This window comes from Poecile atricapillus, chromosome 1, assembly GCF_030490865.1.
Source record: "Poecile atricapillus isolate bPoeAtr1 chromosome 1, bPoeAtr1.hap1, whole genome shotgun sequence".
Classification (NCBI taxonomy): domain Eukaryota; kingdom Metazoa; phylum Chordata; class Aves; order Passeriformes; family Paridae; genus Poecile; species Poecile atricapillus.
In genome coordinates, this window is record NC_081249.1 from 104,887,398 (window position 1) to 104,908,327 (window position 20,930).

The 20,930-nt window shown below is 38.5% G+C and overlaps 1 protein-coding gene across 3 annotated transcripts in view; it reads right to left on the reverse strand.

Annotated features, from left to right (window-relative positions):
- The window catches only part of USP25 (ubiquitin specific peptidase 25), an 89,913-nt gene that overhangs the window by 58,663 nt on the left and 10,320 nt on the right, over positions 1–20,930 (reverse strand). For 2 of the 3 annotated variants that reach the window (XM_058829463.1, XM_058829462.1), the window contains exons 2-3: positions 9,607–9,684; positions 8,368–8,512 (exon numbers count right to left, since the gene is read on the reverse strand). In XM_058829463.1, coding sequence (XP_058685446.1) covers positions 8,368–8,512; positions 9,607–9,684 — 223 coding nt within the window. Of the gene's footprint in view, positions 1–8,367; positions 8,513–9,606; positions 9,685–20,930 lie in introns of those variants that run through there. The other variant, XM_058829464.1, reaches the window with a different exon arrangement.

A 20,930-nucleotide genomic window follows, 5' to 3' on the forward strand; every position in this document is an offset into this window, starting at 1 on the left:
GAGAATCCATTCTTGGATACATGGGGAATACTGGATGGACTTCTGACTGAAAACAGCTCTACTTCTGCCTTCTTCACCCACTCTTATTATACAAAGGATCGAAGACTGACATCCCCCATAAACTTCTTAATTTCCTGAGGGCAGCAACAACACCCCTGCTCCCAATTCAGGTGGGATCCTACTACACACCACAAGACAAATCATGTCCCCATCAGGCACAGCCAAGCTTTTAGAGTATCTAGAGCCTACAGGAATGTCCATCAGCTGCACAAGACCTTCAAAAAAGTCAAGGTCACTGGTTATCACCATTTAAAGGGTCAGAAGTCTCATTTTCCAAGTCGGACAGACAGAAAGAAAGTGTGAAAGGGACTTCTGTGTGCAAAATCAGACAAACACAGACGTGGAGTGCACTGGCTGGTTTGAGTCTCCCTCTTCCATGGCAAATTTTACCCAGAGAGTCGTCTCCATCCTGGGGTTTGGCCATTAGAAGATGAAAGGCTCTGGGAGAAAGATACAGATTTGAAACTGGCAATTGCTCAAAATGCTCATCAGCATTTCTCCTTCCATAGGCCAACCCAATTACCCCAAAAAGCTTTCCTGCCTACATTCTGACTTTTCTCCTGCATGAGCTGGCTCACTGTAGGGACTATAGCTTCCTCTATTCCCTGGGCTTTCTTTTTTGAGACGCCCCTCATTGGATCAGAACAAAACACTAAACTTAGTATACAAAAATCATTGCCATAGTTGTGCATGAACAGAAAATGGGATGACCTGTCCTTGCAAAGAGCTGAAACCAGAAAGAAGTTGTAAAGGAACTTTTCTATTAAGACCAGAATCTTCAAAACCTAGTTTTAAACTCAGCCCTGTTTTCTCTAAGTAATGGTTGAACTTCTATTTTAAAGGCCTTTAAAGGGAGCTCTTTACCTGCAGAGTACACTGGGAAATCTGTTGTGATCTGGAAGTATGGAAAAAAAAATATTGCTATAAAAAGCAAAAAATTGGAAAAGGAAAAAAAAATTGCTATAGAAGTAGCACTTCCTAATTTTATTCTTAGGCAGCTCAGATCTTGCAGCGTAACAGAAGGGTACTTCAACTCAGATGCCTGAAATTCTCCTTCAGAAATACTAAAGCAATTACAACCACCACCAGCAGAAGTCTCCCCCAGAGAAGTTTTGATAAATATGCTACCATGCTGAGAACAACATAATTTGGGTGAAAATACCACTGTGCAGCCTGGGTCACATGCAAACCTGGCTCTGTCATACACCTGACAGCAAGAGACTTAGAAAGGTTGACAGAATGAGAGAATCCCCTCACCATACACACACACACTACCTATCATGCTCTAAAATGTGGTGCTTGTGTTGTATTTTCTACACATTGACAAAGAGCCACACAAAGCACCTCATCTTCCCTGGAGCCAAGCTGTATTTCTCAAAGTACGAATAGTGGTCACAACCGAGCACCCACGCATGCTGATGGACACGTATGGGATTGATCTGGTCGCTTCCTTACAGTGAGTAATGCTCCTTGAGCAACCCTCAAATCAGGTAAGAGTGATGACATTTTTATATGACAATAAAGGAAGTTAGATTAAGAAGTCAGCTTCTCTATAGGGGCACTATTTTCTAGAAAAGAGCTCTTAATATAGGTGAAAATTATGTATTTAACAAAACCTCACCTGTTATATAAAAATCTATCTGGATCAACTCCAACTCACACTGCCATTAAAATACTCAACTGTTTTGCTCTAATTTTTATTAATCTATACCACCACCTTATGCGTTTATAAGTTTATTATCATTCATACTACCAGCAATTACATAATTTTAACATTAAAACCCCAAATCTTTACTTCCATTTGCTTTCCAAAAGCAGATGAGCCAAAAGGGTTTGTTTTGGCATGCAAGGGTTTTGGAGCAGACACTATAAGATTCTCTTTACAAATGTTCTATTCATACACTGCTCTGCATGAAAAAAAGACAATAGAGTGAACACACACTGCCAGATATTACCACTACACAAGAGTGGTACAATTGATTCATGGGTTCACCTAGCATAATTTATGTCAAAAAATACATTAAAAAATATCAGCTCATTCATGGTAACCTACCTCATGCAAGCTTTTAGTTCATAGCAAATGTAAAATAGAAATGGTTTTGACATTTAAGCTAATATATTTACAGCTGACATAGTAACTCATTAAGCTGCAACACTTCACATATGACTTGAATCCTAAATCATAAGATGATAGAGAAGACTTCAATAGAAGTCATAGAAGAAGGGTAAGTCTGTGACTAAACTCTTCATTCTAAAAAATAAAAATAATAATAAAATATATATGTTATATATATATATATATATATATATATAACCTTGTCCCCACATTTTGCATTCCTTGTCCTGATGGTTATAAAAGTGTATATACAATACATAAAATTTATGTAGTTTTATTTTTTCTCATTTTTGTTTTAAATTATCTTCGTGTTTTATAAATTCTTTCATGGGGATGTTAATGTTACAGCTACTAGAACTCATTCAGAAAACTGAGCTGCTGAAGTTTCTTATCTGACCAACAGATTTCTCTGTTTTAAATGCAAGTTTGAACAGAAACAACAAAGATTACTTTTATTCAAAGTTTTATCAGACACACAAGTTTTTTATGTGATAGGCTGACGGATGTATTTCATACAAGTGTAAGAGTAATGCCACTTATCCAAATTCAGTTACCTGATTTTAATTTACACATGCCAGTTTTGTAATATTCCTCTCATTTAGCCCACGGAACACTTCAGTTCACACTGGCTCATCTTCATAAAGGTACTTATTATGTTAATGTCAAATAGCCTTAGAAAATGCAAACATTCTTAACCAGGCCATGACTACTAAATCAAGTTTGCTTATGAAAAAATTCTCCATGAGTGAAGAAACTTCTCATCAACATAGTCTGGCTTAGTGCATGTGTGTTTATTCGACTAAAATTGACATTCATAATTAATCATCTGTTTTACTAAGAAATGTATTCTTGGTTTACATTATTGTTATATAATAATGTGTCCTTCTGATACATAAGATTCAGAAAGTTTTACATCATTTGTAATTCTACAAAACAATTTTAAGCTGTATATTGAAATTTGGGACAAATATACTAGTGTATGTATAATAAATACGCACACTATTTATCCTCATAGATCTTCCTTTTTTAAAAACACTTTTTAATCTGTTTACTAAGGAAGTTTCTATCATCATTTAAGTAAATGGTTCTTACTTTGTTATTGCCTAGGTCATTAAAATAATTACTGTTGTTGACTTGGCACTTATACGATGAGGAGGCAGAGAGTAGGAACTTCAATCTTAAGTAGGCTGGGAAACTCAGCATGAGGGACAGAATAGAAGCAGCAATTGAATTCAGGGACAGGCAATAAACATCCAAAGTGATGCAACAACTGGAACAGGGAGAAAAAAATTAAAGGGTAGCCTTGATGGGTTCAATAGAGTAGTGCCAAGTATGAAAATCCATCAGCAACATTCCAATTTCAACACATCAACAGTATAAAAAATTTTAAAAGGACGTTGAGACTACATCTGGTTTATTTATTACAAGCAGAGCTAAGCAAGATTCTATATACTGTTATCTATTCTGTGATGTTAATTCACAGTGGTCTCAGGCTCCTAACGTGAAGATTTAAAGGCATTTAGGTGGCTGTATATGCCAATTTTGGTTAAAACTGGATGGGAGGAGAGCACCCAGCACCCCTGAAGCAATTCAGCCAACTCAAACTGCTATAATGGTGCAGGAGCTTGTAAATGCTGGCCACCAGTCTCACACAGCTTCCTCATCTCAGCTGTATTTACAACATCCTACAATTATAACACCTTAAACTGACAACTTTCACGCTGATGGGGAAGGAGGGAGCTAATCATAGCACAAAGCAACAAGTAAATCTGTAAGATGAAAAGAGGACCTCAGGGTATAAGACTCCCGACATTTTGAAGCAGGGACTTTGACATACCAAGCTGGCAAAACTCCCAGGAACCTGGATGGACATGACACAAATAATCCTTGAAACAGAAGGAAATGTCATGAAGACACATAGCAATGGCTGAGTTAGGCAAGGTGATGGAAGAAGATACTGTCATATTCTACTCACAGAAACAATAAATGAACAGCTAGAGAATGAGGACTAGGACTTGTGCCAAGAAGGATCCAGGAGCTACAGCCGACTCATGCTCAATCTGCAATTTACATCATGACAGCACTGAAGAAAATAGAAAGTGTTACATTTCTGTCAGAGTACTACGTGGATATTTATAGAGATTCACCTGTTTTTCTTAAGAACTAAGCTGATGTCTTCATTATTGTTTTGAGTGCCACAGGTCAGAAAAAACATACTAAAGAAGGCCTAGATGAGAAGAAAAAAATGACAATAGGTACAGGAAGTGAATCTAAATAACTCGAAAAGAATTCAGGCTGTTTTGTTTAGATATGAGATAAGTCTCTTGATACAGTGTCTTCAAGTATCTTCTTTGAGCACTTCATCTGAGATGAAAGGAATGAAGTGTACTATCATTTCCACAGGGTGCACACAACGAGTAAAGGACTTAACCTGAAGCAAAAGGGATTTAGGCAAGACCCTAGGAGTCTAAAAGTAGGGATAGTGAAGTTACAAAAGAAATTACCCTATAAACTTCTCAGACTCTCTAGAATGGAATAGTAAGAAATGTTTAATAAACACCACTTCAGAAGGATTTAGGTACCATTTGAGTTTAAACTCTGCTTCAGTGGAAAGGGCTGACAGAGTAACTTTTGAAACATATGCAAAGGCTCAAAGTAAGAACAGGAAGATATAAAAAGCCCAAGCTGTGAAGTCTACAATCCTTGAATTGCTGTGTGTGGCATTTCATAATTACACTGTAACATGCCCTTATAAAAAGGCTTGAAATCTTTTGTTTTGGCCATAGAATGTGCAATTGTGAAGACTAGTAATTCAGTTCTAATGAAAAATAACTGAGTTTTCAAAAGAAGGGAAGGAGAGAATTTGTCCTGACAGCTGTTTCATTGGAACACAACACAACTTCCAAAACTGATCTCTTCATTCCGTTCCTTCCTTTAACCGTTCTTCAAGTTCCTTCAATAATAAGAAGAATATGGATACATTTTTAGCAATCCAGAAGTCCTGTTGTGCAGCCATAGATGAAACTACACAAAATTACTTCAAATGGGAATAAAAAGGTTTCTAGAGAAATAAAGTGAAAATATTTAGAAGTACTACTAAACTATTTTTTTCTTTAAGTACCATGCCTAGGATTTCTTCTACCAAGTGGAATGTTAAGATTACCTTAGACTAAAAGGTGTGCATCTGTACATTGCAAGCCTAATGCTTAAGCACTTTCTCCTCACAGAGTGCAAGAAGGAAAAAAATGTCAAAATGTTAAAACCACCTTTGCAAAAGGATCAGATCAAACTTGTATCACTGTTGATGAGAAAATACTACATTTGCAGGTGCTTGCACATGCCATTTTGAGCAGACAAAAAGGCAAGCACCATGACTAACACTAATTGTGCACGTCAGTCTTTGTTTAACAGATGGAGTAGATTAAATGAAAACCTATTATTTTTTTGCAGCTGCTAAAATGTTGCAATTGGTAATAAGGCAAACCAAGTTTCCTTATACCTCCTACCACCCAGGATACAACTCTCAAACCATTTATGGCCACTGTCACTTTTGGAAGAGACAGTGCAAAATACTGGCTGTTAAGGTACACATTAACATTTTTATTTTACCCTTTAACTAAGTAACCATGTCAAAGAAATGTAGTCAGTCAAGCTCACAGAACACATCCAATCTATCTTTATGCAAGGAACACATTCAATAGCCTTTGTAAATGGCTGGAGGTTTTCTGTGGCATAAAAGACAGCTCTGGTATTTATCTGTGACTCTTTCATTCCCAGTTTGGATGTTTTAACTTGTCAGCACCGCAAAGCACGGTGACTCTTAACATCCCATGTTCCAAATGCACAGAGGTAGTTAAGGAGTAAGGAACGGTAAGGCTGAGTTATAATTAATTCATGTAATTATACTTATGTGGGATAATAAAGAGAGTCAAATTTGAGAGACAAGATCCTGTCAGCAACTCAGCATAGCCACTGAGAACTGCTAGAAAACGATCTTTTATAGAAGGGAATGCTGATGGTCAAAGCCATCTGCAGAAAGTTTTCCATCCTGCACCCACCCTTCCATTCTCTCCTCACAAGTCTTTCACACTCCCTTACATGACAGTCTTTACTAACACAAGGCCCTGAGACTTGGCCTTCTTGGTGCACTGCATTTTTAAATCCAGAATCCAAAAAATTACAGCCAAGCACATTACAAAGAAAGTGCAGGTTTCTTCCAGTAGCATTCACTGGATCTCTACAGGAACCTGGGGGGGCTCCATGATCACACAGGTTTAGGCTTTTGTTCTACTGTAGATGTTCAGTTCTTGCCTTCCAAGTCCTCCAATGATGAAAAGTTCACAAAGATGCCTTTATCTTATAATGTGTCTTCAGTCTAACTAAAACAGTGAAGACAGACCAAGGGCTCTCATCTTTGTTGCCAGTGAGGACCTGACCAAACACTAAAGATGCTAAAAAAAAAAATATTTAAAAACCTACTTTTCCCACAGCAGCTGGTGTTCCTTGATCACTGACTTGTCATGCTCTGTAAGGAATCTGCCGTCAGCCCTCCAGAAAAGAGAAGAGCATCCTGAAATTCAACTTGGAATATACAACTCACAACCTATTCTTCTAGTTTGACCATCTGCCATGGGTAATGTGGGCTCTTGCAGGTTTGATCCATTTTCCTTATCCTCATTTCTTCAGTAAGGTTGTACAGCACAGTAAATGACAGCAAAACTAAATACTTCTATTAATGGCATTGCTATTAAATCTAATTAAATACAGACTCCAAGAGAATCCAACTTACTATTCTGCTGCCATAGTAGGTTGTCAGTACTACAAACTATAACACAGTGGTGAGTTTGTTCTTAATAGTCTTCATTTCCTCAATGGCAATTTTCTGACGCTGGAAATTAAATACACGGGGAAAGTTGTGTGTTTTCTTTCCAAAGGAGTGAAAAGAAAAAACACACAAAAAACCCCAAGCCACCCACCACAACTTAGTGCATGGATAACAGAACTACCTATAATGAACTCAGGACATTTTTTACAGGGTTTCTAATAAACTAAGGATTTAAATGCAGTTTTCAGATTGGACATGCTGAGAATAAACTCATCTCTAAAAAAAAAAAAAAACAAAAAAAGTTTAAGAAGTTCATTTCAAGGTTCTACAGACAAAATACAATTGTACAATTGATAAGGAAACCTATCTCCTTTACATTGAAGCCATCATGAGCAACACAAGGGGGAAAAAATCCTACTGCAGGAGGCACTTAATAATTCTACTTGCTTAATAAAATCTCCATAGATGTACTACATATATGGCCAAAGAACTGATATATAATTAAATTATTCTCCATCTGCATTGCAAATGGTATAAAGTAACCTTCGCATCAAGAATTTGGATTTTACAGATACCAATCCCAGTACAAAACTTCCTTTGACTTTTACTTCTATGTAATTTTCTATATTTATCTGTCGAACACATTTTTTTCTCCCCATAAAAATAACTATGCACTAAAGCAGAAGATTAGAGCCTGAAAGACTTAGAGAAATACAGTTTGTGGGACCTCGTGTATCAACTAAAAAAAATTGTGTAAAATCAGGTATATTTAATGCTAATTTCATATACAAAATACCTACTCTTTTAGTACAAAATCCACACTTAACCTCCCACTTCTCCCTTTGAGGAAGTCATTCCTGTCAGGGAGAAGCTACTCTTAAGGATATTAAGCTTTAGCATATTAAGACAAACAATGAAAGACTCTTCTCCAATTTTGTTTTGACAGAGGAGTACCCAGCTTTTGCCTTAAACTATTTACTGCATGACCCCAAAATAAAAACTGTAATATGGGGGGGGAATAAAAGGAAAAAAAAGAGGTGGAAAGCCCAGCTATTCCCTTTGATCCGTACCATACATACATGTAAAAGTAATGCCTAAAGGTAGCTAAAATTAAAAAAAAACAAAAAACAAAAACAACAAAAAAAACCCAAACCAAAACAAAAAAAAACCAAACAAACAAAAAAACCCAAACCAAAACAAAAAAACCCAAAACAAAACAAAACAAAAACCAAATATGAAAAGAGAGAATACATAATAATAGAAGAATTGATAAACAAGAATTATTTGCAGATTAACAGTTATGTCACAGGCAAGGTTCTATTTCTCATGCCTTTAAACTAAACTTATGAAAAGAAAAAATACCTACTGGTGTCTGCCTGGCTGCCCACACTGATGTATCTGTCATTCCCAGGAAGGGCTGTTTGGTAGTAAGTTGCCTCCTCTAGCTGGGGAACCTTGGCATTCTTCGCAGTGAGAAAAGCCACAGCCAACTCCAGATTACCATTGCTGTCCTTTAAGCATAAAAAAAAAAAAAAGAAGTGAGAGTCCCCTCATCCTTTCTTTAATTTTTCTTAAAAGCAGTGCATGATTAGCAACTTCAAATCAATAGCCACTGGACTGTCAGGTAAAATACTGACTTGAAAAGAAAGTGTGTAAACTTGTCATATTCTGCATATTATTTTTAACCAAAATAAAGATAAAACATCTTATAAAAAAACTGTTTTGGTGGAGTTTCACTTATTTCAGGAAAGACAAAAAAAAGTCTTGTAGTGTAGGTCAACCTCTCAACAAACATAACCAGCACATTCACTGGAGTCAGACTTCAACAGGAGTCAGATGAATTCTTCTGAAAATATAGTTCCATTTTTACAGTCAGAGATCCTGGATCTTGAAAACCAGCTGTGCACATGTCTTATGCCAACAACAGCTACCTGGTTTTGTGTAGATGTATTTTTTTATTTAAATTATTAAATCCTCATTTACCACATATAAATGGCTAAAAAGTTCTGTTTGAGAAAGAAAAAGCATTTTTAAAATTTTTATATATATTTATGTATATGGAAACAGAATGCAGAGAGATCTGCCATTTTTTACTTGCATTGAAGAACTCTTCTGTGCTGTGCAATAAATTACAATGGTTGAAAAAACATTGAAACAATATCCAATTAGCAAAGGTTGGCAAGTTCAAGCAGAATTCTTCATTCTACACAGTGAGCAAGGCCTGTGCACGATAGAAAACAGCCACACCTTGACAAGAAAATACCACTTGGTTCCTCAGGAGCTGACAATCTGTAATAGCACCAATTTATCCCAGAACAATTCACACAAAGGTTATAGGCAAGTTTAACATTCCCGTCTTTTGATTTTTGAAGATTTGATTAATTTTTTGGTCAGTACCAAAAGAGAACAAGACTCTTATAAAGTGAAAAAGCCATCATTATTAGCTTTTTTCCAGCCCTGAAATAAATTCAAGCTGGGGGAAGAGAAAGGAAGGAAGGGAAAGAAGGAAAGGAAGAGAAGGACAGGAATGAGAAAGGGAATTTATGGCTTTCACTGTAAGTTAAGATGCATTCAGGTGCATTCAGCTACAAGTCAGTTATCTTACCTTCAGTGCCTGCTGTAGTACCTGGATGTCATTGATACCAGTGATCTCCCTTAGCTGATTTAAAAACGTTTGCTGGTGCTAAAAAAAAACCAAAACAGATCATTGAAATAAGATTAGAGTCAAAAAACAGGAAAACCAATTCTTAACAGAATACATTCCTCCACAAATATTAAAGGCATCTCCATAGGAGGTTTATGTACCACAAAGGGGCAGAACCTTCATTACTCAAGTTTCTCTCAGTTTCTGCAATTTGGGAAATTTTGATTCCCAAATGTAATGATTTTGCATTTTGGTGGGTTTGCTTGGTTTTGGATTTTTTTAAACAAAAAAAAAATGGGTAAGCTTATGCAACATGGGTTTAAGAAGCCTATGTAAAGCCACAATTGGCCCTTTTAAACAAATAAAACTCCACAGCTTTGGTCTCCAAAGGCAGTAGTGGAAATAGTTGACTGAATTCCCACCAAAACCAACTTATTTAACTCCCAGTTATTCTCAACCCCATTATTTCCTTAACATAAATAATTCCCAGTAATTCCAGCCACAAAACCAGGAAATTCAACTTTGCTGATCACTGAGGTGTTTTAAGAGAAATACTATAAAAACTCTAAACAAAACAAATTTCTTGACACTGAAACAGAATTTTAGGAATCCATCCAAACTGCCTTCCTAGACCAGTTAAATCCAACTCTCCCAAATTACCTAAGTCAGTATCCATCACTGAGTTTAAAGCAACATATGGAACTAGAAAAAGAGGTTCTGGGACTCTTAAATACTCACTCCATAACAATTTTGAGGCTTGATTTTCCTTTATTTAAATAAAAATCTGGCCACACCCCTGTTTAGAGCCAATAGATTATTCACTCTGCTCATGCTTAGCTATTCTATCACAGAAGCAAAAAGTAGGCACTAAGCTGGAACAATCCTTGAACTCCTGTTAACCATAAAAAGCATCTTAACCATTAAAACCATGAAAACACAGAGCACTGACCATTGTTCCATACTAACAAATTAAATTGTTCCTTTGGCAGATGGAAAATGGAGAAAAAATATTTGCAAGCGTTTTTTCTTTTTTATTCTTTGCCCACCACATCCTGAAATCAAAACAGTAATTTCATCTATGAAAGAGAAAATTTTTGTAAAGTACAGGGTTCTGTTTGCATGATAAAAGGCATATTTCCCATCAGGAACAAATAAACATTCTCCTGCTACTCCAAATTCCCTTCAAAATAGCAACTATAATTGTCTTGCGACTACTTCTGAAATACTTATTTTTAAACTGAATTATCTGGAATCAAATATTCAAATACCCTTATTCTTTCCTTATCACTGCTTTGTATAGAAGAGGAAATTAAGATCTGCATGAATGCTGAATTCCCCAGTGAGAAATTAACCTGGCAGGCACTACTTCATGCCCTAATAAGTTGAAATAGAAGGCGTATCGTTCAGGATGTTTATGAATTACATACACAATCTTCCCTTCATTTATGATCCTAAGAGACACTGCTAACAATCCAATTTGCCTCTTTCTTTTTTCTTTTCCTTTTAAAAACCCTTCTGTTGGCATGAGAAAAGTGAAATGATGCAGGAAAACAAACTCCCACTCTATCCCCATCCCTCACCCCTTCGTTTGTTTACTCTGTGCATTTCATAGCACTGTACAAAGCCACTACTTGTTTCCCCTATAAAGTTGCTTTCCTGCCCCTAAGTCTGGCAGGAATCAAAGAAATGAAATAGAGTATTTGGGGAAAAATAATTACAACAGCATTAAAATCGGCATCAGCAATTCAAGGGGCATGGCAATAAATTTCTTTATTTGCCACCAACATGATGATAAACAAAACAGAAAATAGTTTCATTAAAAATTATTATAACAACAAGTTATAACAGATTTCTGTATCTTCCACAATATATACAACACTTGGAAAGGCTGATTGGAGGATATTCATCATTCAGAGGGACTGGGAAAAGACAGAAAAGACAGTTTACCAACAAACAATCTCTTAGCAGTTCAAAATATTGGCTGTTAATTTATGAGCACAGCTGTGACTTATAAACTTAGACATCTGTAGTTTCTATCCACATTTCAGTATTCCAGTGTAAAAGCTCTGTTTCAAGGCCCCCTTCCCACAGATATACACATTTAACAGATCAGAACTGCACCCAGAGATGCTCCTTTCTCATCGAGAGATGATTTAAGTATCTAAGTATACTTTTTTTTTTAAGGCCAAGAGTTTAAGGTACTCAGCTCCAGAATTTCTAACTGATAATTAAAAGAACAACATGAAGAATCCACTGTTGTTAGAAGTGACAGGAATTAAGAGGAAAATTAATAGTTCTCCTGAACACCTTAAAAGGAGCTTTGGGGCATTTGTCTGGCTTAGACATTACTGTTTCTTCATCTAAATGCGGACAAGTTGCTGCTAATTTCTAATTATTTCAAATCATGCAGAAGTTAAAGAATGGATACATTCCCTCTCTAGAAGGAGTGTAATTGACATTATTTCCACCTGATCAACATGTTCTTTTGATACTTACTAATAGACTAACAGATCTTCAGAAACAATTGCAAAACTGCATAAGGCAGCTAAAAACTCTGACTGGTGGCCCTCTCTTCCACAAATTCACCATCTGCCCTCATTTTCACAAATTTGATGTAACCACATTCCTCATCTTTACTGTGCACTGACCTTTTTTGCAACTGGATGTTTAACTTGCCATTATTCTCCTGCACTGTTATAATGACAGTATGTTATCACCCATTAAACTGTATTAACACATGCAATTCTATTTCTTTTCATTTCAAGTGACAGAGCAGGCAACTATCAAACACTTTCCTCATTCACTATCAGAGGATGAGATTCAATTTTCTTTTTGCTTTTCTTCTCACTTAAGACACTTATGAAACAATTGCAACCATATTCAGAGGGCTTATATTACTTATTTTCTGATGTAACTTCATTTACTGCATCTGTACTACTTTGTAAAGTCAAAAACGATAAATTTTGTTTATTTTGAATAATATTCCTTTAGCTCTGGTTATTGTGGCATACAGGAAACTTATGTTACTATTTCCCATGACTCAAGCTTGGAGGTAAATCCCAGTGCAACTGCTAAACAGTTAAGTCTCTTCTGTATGATAAGAAATATTTAATACAATGTACAGATAGACTTCTACATATGAAGCAAGCCACCCTCCATACTCCTATTGATGCTCATTCTGATTACATTTACCCTAAAAGCTAAAGAAGTTTGGGCTAACTTGAGCTGAAGTGATGTAGAATATAGAACCTCAAATGACTGAAAATACATAGATATATTAAACAATTATAGTATAAATTCACTCACAGGCTATAACCAAAAATAGCCAAAAGAGTTCACCCTATGCTAAAACAAAGAAAAAACTAAGAAGGCAGCAGACAACTATTTACAAGTGTCTGAAGTATCTACACCAATGTATGCAATCAGGTCAGTGAGGGAAGTTTCAGATCACAACTATCAGTTCTAACATTAAAAAGTTACCGTATTTTTTCTTCCCTCATTCCCTATTTTTTTTGACCTTGTCTCAGCAGAGGTTCAAATTCTGAATTATAACTCACTGTACTTTAGTTCAGTTTAGTAAACAGACTTTCTTTTCAAATGCAGACACAAACCAGATCATTCCAACAGAACCAGGTTAAACTACTGGTGCTAAGAAATCCACCTCCATTCTTTCAAATATGCCTGTACCCACTTCTGTTTGCCATCCTATCCTCAAATTTGCATGACTGATTCCACATCTTTTCACTAGCAGAGATCCTCCAGTTTAGTAAGTCAAGACTCTAGGAAAATCTGCAGTGTTAGCACGTGTGTGCACACATCTCACACACATACCCATTCTCCACGGAGCCTGAACAGCATTTGACTCAACTCTAAGAAGCCCCTAGGACCTGATGTCTGACACCAGACTGTTGGTACAGCTGCTGCAGGGTACCCCAAGCCCTTGGCCACACAAAGGAGATGGTTCACTGATGCTATGGCTGCCCTGGGATCCAGCTGTTCACACCCCTTCGTCCCACCACATCATGCAGCAGTCTGTTCCCTGGGGCTTTCATGCACAAGCTATTCCCAGCCTTTCCCCTTCCTCTGGCTCCCTGAGGTATGCATTATGTATCTTCAGGCTTTCAGCTCTTGGAGGATTTTAACTAACAGGAAATTCTCCCATTTTCCTGAATGGAAGCCAAATTTGTGTATTAGGAATGCATGTCCTTATTTCCAAGTCTCTCCTTTTTCAGCCATCCCTCCCTTGCTCTCAGGAAATGCCCAATTAAGATTATCTGGTTTATAACCTCACACAATAGCATATTCAGTAGCTGTGCCAGCACCAGTGAAGCAGAAAAAGATCTGCACTACTATCAGCTTAGGGAAATACTGTGCCCAAATTAGTTCCACAACAGTACTGTAAACTCTGATAACTTCCTACAACGAAAGCAAAAAGCTAAATTACACAAATGCTTTTTTTGAACAAGGCAAATCTCATAAACTGACTAATACTGAATCACAGTGAAGATAAATTTATGGGGGAAATTAGCCACCTTTTGATCTGTTTATTTTCTCCTCTCTGTAGCTTCTGCAGAAGCACATGTAAACTTCAGCTTTATTCATGGCCACATCCAAATATTTGCATTTGCAATACAACCACTTACAAACTCAGAAGATAAAACAACCCTTTTCCATTTCCAAGCACAGATAAAGTTGTATGTTCAGGAATGAATGAGATGATCCAACCATTAGCAGGAGAAAACAGGATCTATGGCCTCACTACACAGTTCACATTCCAGTAGTACATAATGTAAATGCACTAGGGGCACCAAGCCGATTAGAAGCATGGAACACTTCTCCTATGGGGAAAGGCTGAGAGAATTGGGATTGCTCAGCCTCCAACAGAGATGGCTTAGGGGTGACTTGCAGCTTTCCACCACATGACAGGAGCCTACAAGGAAAATGGAGAGAGATTATTTACAAGGGTCTGGAGTGACAGGATGAGGGACAATGGCTTCAAACTGACAAAGAATACGTGTAGCAATGTATCTGAATAACTTAGGCCACAGTGTGCTCCAGCCAAACCATCTGTAGAATTTCTTATCAGGTCCTCTGGAATTCCCCAAGGTTGCTGAGACATAAATTGTTCTAAAATAGGAAAGAAGAGGCTGAGAAACAAAAAAACAAGACCACAAGAACCATATAACAGGGGGCTGTCAGACATCTGGACTGTAACCAATCACATATCCTGAGAAGTGTGTGCTGAATGCGTGGACAAGACAGAGGCACCAATCAAGTAACGTGTGATTGCGTGAACAGTAGTTTTAGAATATCTAAGTGTATAATGTAAAAAATAGAGGGCTTTCTGCATAAAGACGTTGATTCGTTGTCAGAAGTCCCAAGCTCCCACATGTACATTTAGATTGTGTATCAGGAAAAAATTATTTACTGTGAGGGTGCTGAGCCATTGGAAAAGGTTTCCTGGGAGGTTGTGGGCACCCCATGCCCAGAAGTGTTCAAGGCCAGGCTGCTGGATGGGGCTCTGCACACCCTAGTCTAGTGTGAGGTGCTGCTGCCCATGGCAGGGAGGTTGGAACCAGATGATTTTTAAAGTGCCTTCCAACCCACACCCATGATTCTGATTTCTGAGGGATGAATAGTTTTATTAGAGACAAAAAGAACAAAAGAGGAAAATGTAAATGCTGAGAATGGCATCTTGACTCAGGCCCTCCAAACAAATCCCACTTTCTTTACTTTCTAATGCAACACCTAACACTAAGACCTGTTTATTGGAGGAAAACTCAAATGACATTGCACAAATACTTTATATTAAAGACAATTCTAATGAAGCCTGAGCTGCAGAGGACCTGCTAATGGCATTCCTTGTAGACAAGTAGCTAATAAGCTGGTTTCCTCGTATGATGCTGCTGTAATAAGAACACAGAGCTTAGAGAAATGTAATCCTCCATAAACAGGCTTTAAGTTTCTGCTACAAACAAACAAACAAACAAACAAACAGAAATAGTTTAACATACAAAGGACAAGCACGCTAAAGACCCTCAATTACTACTGTGACTATAATTTTCTGCCACATTAATCATATCTCCCAGGAATAGTTAAAAGGTCCACAGACACTGCTGTACATTACAGCTTCCAGCAACACAAATACATTAACCATTTTCTAAATATGCTGCTGATCAAGTTCCAAACAGGCAAATAAAAACTAACTCCTTACATGAAAATACTGAGTTGAAACACAGGGAAAAGGTGCAGTCAGCTCCAGAAGGCTTTGTTTTTCCCAGCTCTGTCCTCAGGATTTTTCTCCATGTATGTGCAGAGTAAATATATTTATAAAAATACATAAATTAGAAAGTGGTTATATGTATACATATATTTTTAAAGCACTGTTTTGCTACTGCAAAGACCAAGTTAAATCTCTGCACCAGCTCTAAGGTGTTCCTTAAAGCACAGCAGAACTGGGTTCCCTTGCCCAGCATCTGCTAACTGAGCTTCCTTTTGTTCAGGTATGAAAAGTGGAACTTCTTACATGACATTGTATCCTCTAAAAAAGTAGGTAAAGATATATTTTTATACACACACTAATGCAAAATACACCTCAGCTTTGGTTCAGACAAAAATCCCCTGTGGAGAGCAAAGGACATGCACAAAGACAGCAGATTTTCAGTCTGGGACTGCTCTGCACAGGCTGCCAAAATCTGACAATTACAGCAGCAGCTTGTACAAAGTGCAACTGGACTGAGAGCAAAAACTTACTTCAAGGAGCAAAAGGACACAGTGTATGACAGGAACTTTCAGCCAACCACAGCCTAGCCAAATAAAACTTTAAGAGGGAAAAGCCTTGAGTGCACTACTTAGGTGTGTACACTCCTCTCAAATATTATATTAAGGATTCTAATCACAGCTTTATGTAACCTATATCGATCCTAAACAACACACAGAATACCCTCACCAGATTTCCATGCTTTAAGGGATGATTTTGCAGTGAATTTCAATGTTTGATATTACGGTTTCTACGCAACATGAGATCACGCATTCATATAAACACTCATAATTCTGAGCCTCATGTGTGGCCAAAGGGAAAAAAAAAAAAAAAAAATATTTTCGCTCTTGGCATATACATTTAACTATTAGTTTGAATAAAGACAAAGATTTTGAAATAAAATTTTAAGGAGAGGCTTGAGGAGTTTGGTTTGTATTCTTTGGCACTAAATATAAGGGTTATCTGCAACCTCTTACAGTTATTTACATCAAACTACCCAGAAGTCGGGAGCCAAATCATCACCTGCATGGGGAGTACTCCTGCAATGAGCAAGAAAACCACCTGCTCAGTTCACAGGGGGAAATTTTTAAATTAGTCTGTGAAATGATTTATGTACACTGTTGCTTGAGTCCGTGTTTCTAGTTGTTGCTTATAGCTAGTCCCAAATGAGCCTCAGTGACAGGATGATAATCAAGCAATAGCAACCTTAGTACTTACTGAAAACAGAAAGGTGTCACAAATGTAAAATTACAGAGAATTTTGAGGTGTGTTTTAAACCATCATGATTTCTCCACACCCTGCTCAGCATAACTGTGAGCTTCTCAATAGTAATGACAGCAGCTCTGAAATTAATTAACTACACTAAAACCAATGAGATCTTCAGTTTCACTTAACTAGACACAAGTTAAACTTCAGGTTGTATTCACTGGAACCATCACAGGAAAATCTGCTTCACAAAAATTGCTTTTGATTCTTACATATTCCAGTAACTGTGAGAGTAATTAGCAAAAATCTCTCTGCTCCAATCAAGGGTGATTAGTTACTGGTGGCAGCAGGAGGGGTCTTTTAAAGCACCAGCATGTATTAACTGTAAACTACACATAAAATACAGGAGGATTCCTCCAAGAGCCCACCCATGGAAAGCAGCTGGGCAGTGCCTTGGTACCTGTAGTTCACAGCCTGTCCCACCTCAACACCAAGTGACCCACCAAAAACGTGCACAAGCCATGGCAAACTGAAGCCAGTGGGGTAAGTCAGAGGCAATGCAATACAGATAGAAAGGAGGAGGAGGCTGGAGGAAGACAGATACACAGCAAACTGTGTGTGCATAAATACAAATACACAGAACCACAGGGGCACTGGTTGGAAGGGGCTTCTGGAGATCATCAACACCCTGCTAAAGCAGGATACACATACACACATAAGAGGAAAGGCCAAGAGAAACAAGGCTATTCAGGTTAAAAAAGGGAAAACTTTGAGATAACCTAATTGTGGCCTTCCAGCACCTGAAGGGAGCCTACAGGAAAGAGAGACTATTTACAAGGGCCTGGAGGGACAGGACAGGGGAGAATGGCATCAAACTGAGGGAAGGTTTAGATTAATATTAGGAAGAAATTCTTTGCTGTCAGGGCAGTAAGGCACTGGCACAGGTTGCCCAGAGATGTTGTAAATGCTCCATTCCTGGGACTGTTCAAGACCAGGCTGGATGGAGAAAACTGGTCTAGTGGAAGGTGTCCCTACCTATGGCAGGGGGTTGGAACAAAATGAGCTTTGAGATACCTTCCAACCTGGATCATTCTGATTCTATATTTTTACAATCCTCCTGGCTACCTTCTGTTCCAATAATTTATTTCCCAATTTTTCCTTCTGTTCACAGATATTTACCATCATGCATAAACATCCCATTTTACACTGTCCAACCAGGGAGCACCATCAAGACTTAAGCTTTCTCCTCACAGGAATGACTATTGCCTAGGGTATAATTTTACTATAGCCACTATTTAAAATGTTCATTCTTATCTTTCTGGTCTAAAACAACACTGCCATGAGATCTACATTTTTACGCTTTGCGATATTTTCCTTTGCATCTCAATCACAGATTAACCCATCACAACAAATACAAGCTATTCTGGCTCATGTTTGATGCTCTTTACAGTCCTTTCACAGGCCTAACTCTCAAGTGGAAAAGGCAGTCCCACTAGCCCATTCAAACGTTCAGCAGATTTATAGGGCTGTTTTTCTCCAAACAGACATCATAATAGCCTCACCCTGCTCTGCCTAATACAGAAGAGCTCCCAAGGAAACACCAAGCTAGCCCCATTCGTCCTCCTTACTCTTCCACTATGATAACAAGGACAACTATTCTAGGAGCAAAACAAACCAACTCTGAAAATTCCAAGTGTCCCCAGATCAGTGGGATCCCAGGCTCCGAAATACTTATAAACAATAACACTCACAGGGGCTGTCAGATCACAAACTGCTTCCGAGGAATCAGCTGTTTTTCCAGGCTGCAGCTCCTGCCAGTGCTGGCCAGCCCAGGCTGCTGTTGCCAGATGCTACTCATCCCTAGGAGCCAGCACCACCACTGGCCCAAACATCTGGCAAGCCAGGCCAAGCTCTCAACAAAACATCTGAGAGTTGCTCTCTGCTTTCATTGATTCTGTGCCAGCTTAGTGAGAGCCAGGGGTGAGACAAGGGAGAGGATAAGACAAAGACTGCACCAGTTTCCACTGGGTTCAACCGTTGTGGAGCAGCGGCCTGATGAGTTGTTTCTCTGCCATTATTTTAATCCTTCTTTTATCTAGTGAGAGAAATTGTTGGGGAAAAAGCCTCCTGCAGTCCCCATCCTACTTAGGCACTATTGCAGAAAACTTACACCAACGGGAGATGAATTAAAAATCTCACAGTGACAGATGTGGAGCCCTGGGTGTACACTTCTCACAAATGAACATGCAGAATCAGACCCACTCCTGCATGGGCCCAAATGCCATACGCTGTTCTCCACTCCTTGCTTTAGGTGTGCACATCCAGAAGGATTTCATTTACTGCAGCTGTTAATGGCAGAAAGATCAAAGCTTCCACTTCACCTCAAACAACTCTGCTACATGCCCTAGGTAAGTGATACCAGGAAGACTTCACAATTTTTTCATACAAAATTCAGCATAGTAGAGCAGAACAATTGTAAAAAAAATTAAATTGCACTTTTTCACAGACAGGTCTGTATTACAAAGAGCCCACTGTATTCAACAGAAGGGACATATTTGGGGAAAGAGCTCAGCTGTCTGTTTTGAATAGGAAGGAGAAAAAAACAACAACCAAACTTTACAGAAAGCCTTTCAATAAAGGCTCTTCCGCTTAGTCCAATTAAAAAAAAAAAAAAAATTAGTAACATGATTTCCTACAGAAGCAGGCCCTGTAATCACAGAGTGGGCACATACCCAGGCATGTCTGCCCTCCTGCCACTCGAAAGCAACTGCTCAAGGCCACCTCCAGCATCTTGGTCTGGGGCCCAGGGATCCCCAAAAGCCTCAGCAGCACCCCCAGGCTTCCTAGCACCTTGGCCAAGCAGCATGTAGCTCCTGATCACACTGCCTGCTCTTACCCACATCTTGGGCCACAAGAAGTTAAAGGAGATAACACAGAGGGCTTAGGAAGAAGAACAGAAGGGGAATACCCCCACTCCACTGCAGTGAGGTCTGCCAGAAGTGAACTCATCCCACAGCCTCAACATCCCCCTCCCCAACTGCTGGCACATTATAAGACAAAATTACATCAGGAAAGTCACACACCACTATTTTCACCATTCAGCAAAATGATTTGATAGCTTATCCTGCCCTCCACTAATCATCTAAAAAGAAATCGTGTGAAGAGACATATTTGTAGCCTGGGGAGGGGCATGTGGGCAAGGACAGACACAAGGCACAACTGCTTACAAGAATGAGCCTACAGATAACATACAACCACATTAAATCTGGGACAGTGTTTAACAGGTCACCTGGAAGGTGACAGGCTTCTGACAGCAGTTCCAGCTTCTGGGGTGAGACAGCCTTTCCTGGGTCAAGCACCAGGAAGGTGCTGGCATGTCCTGTGCCCCTGTGGAAAGGCCATTGCCACACCATGGCCTGTGAAGGGCAGCCAGCAGCTTTCACCTGCATTGGGTAATAACCTCCATGGATGCAGGGAATGGTAGAATTTAAATGAACCTCAAACACAACAGAGACACAACAGTATTCAAAGATGTGGTGAGATCTCTTCCAGGGATCAGCATGTAATTTTACTACCACACAATTAAAGAAATAGTAAATTCAGCATTGCACTCCACAGAGGGCAAGTGAAATTTCCTAGGCATTTTCTTTCATGGAGAAAGAAAAAAAAAATTGTTTAAAGTTTTGGGGTGGGTGCTTTTTAATGGACTTTGAATTACCTTGTATTGAAACACACATTTGCCTCACCTCCCACAGAAAGCTGAAGGTGCTATATTCTAACACATTCCAACATGGTCTCAAGAAATCTACAACTTTGGTTC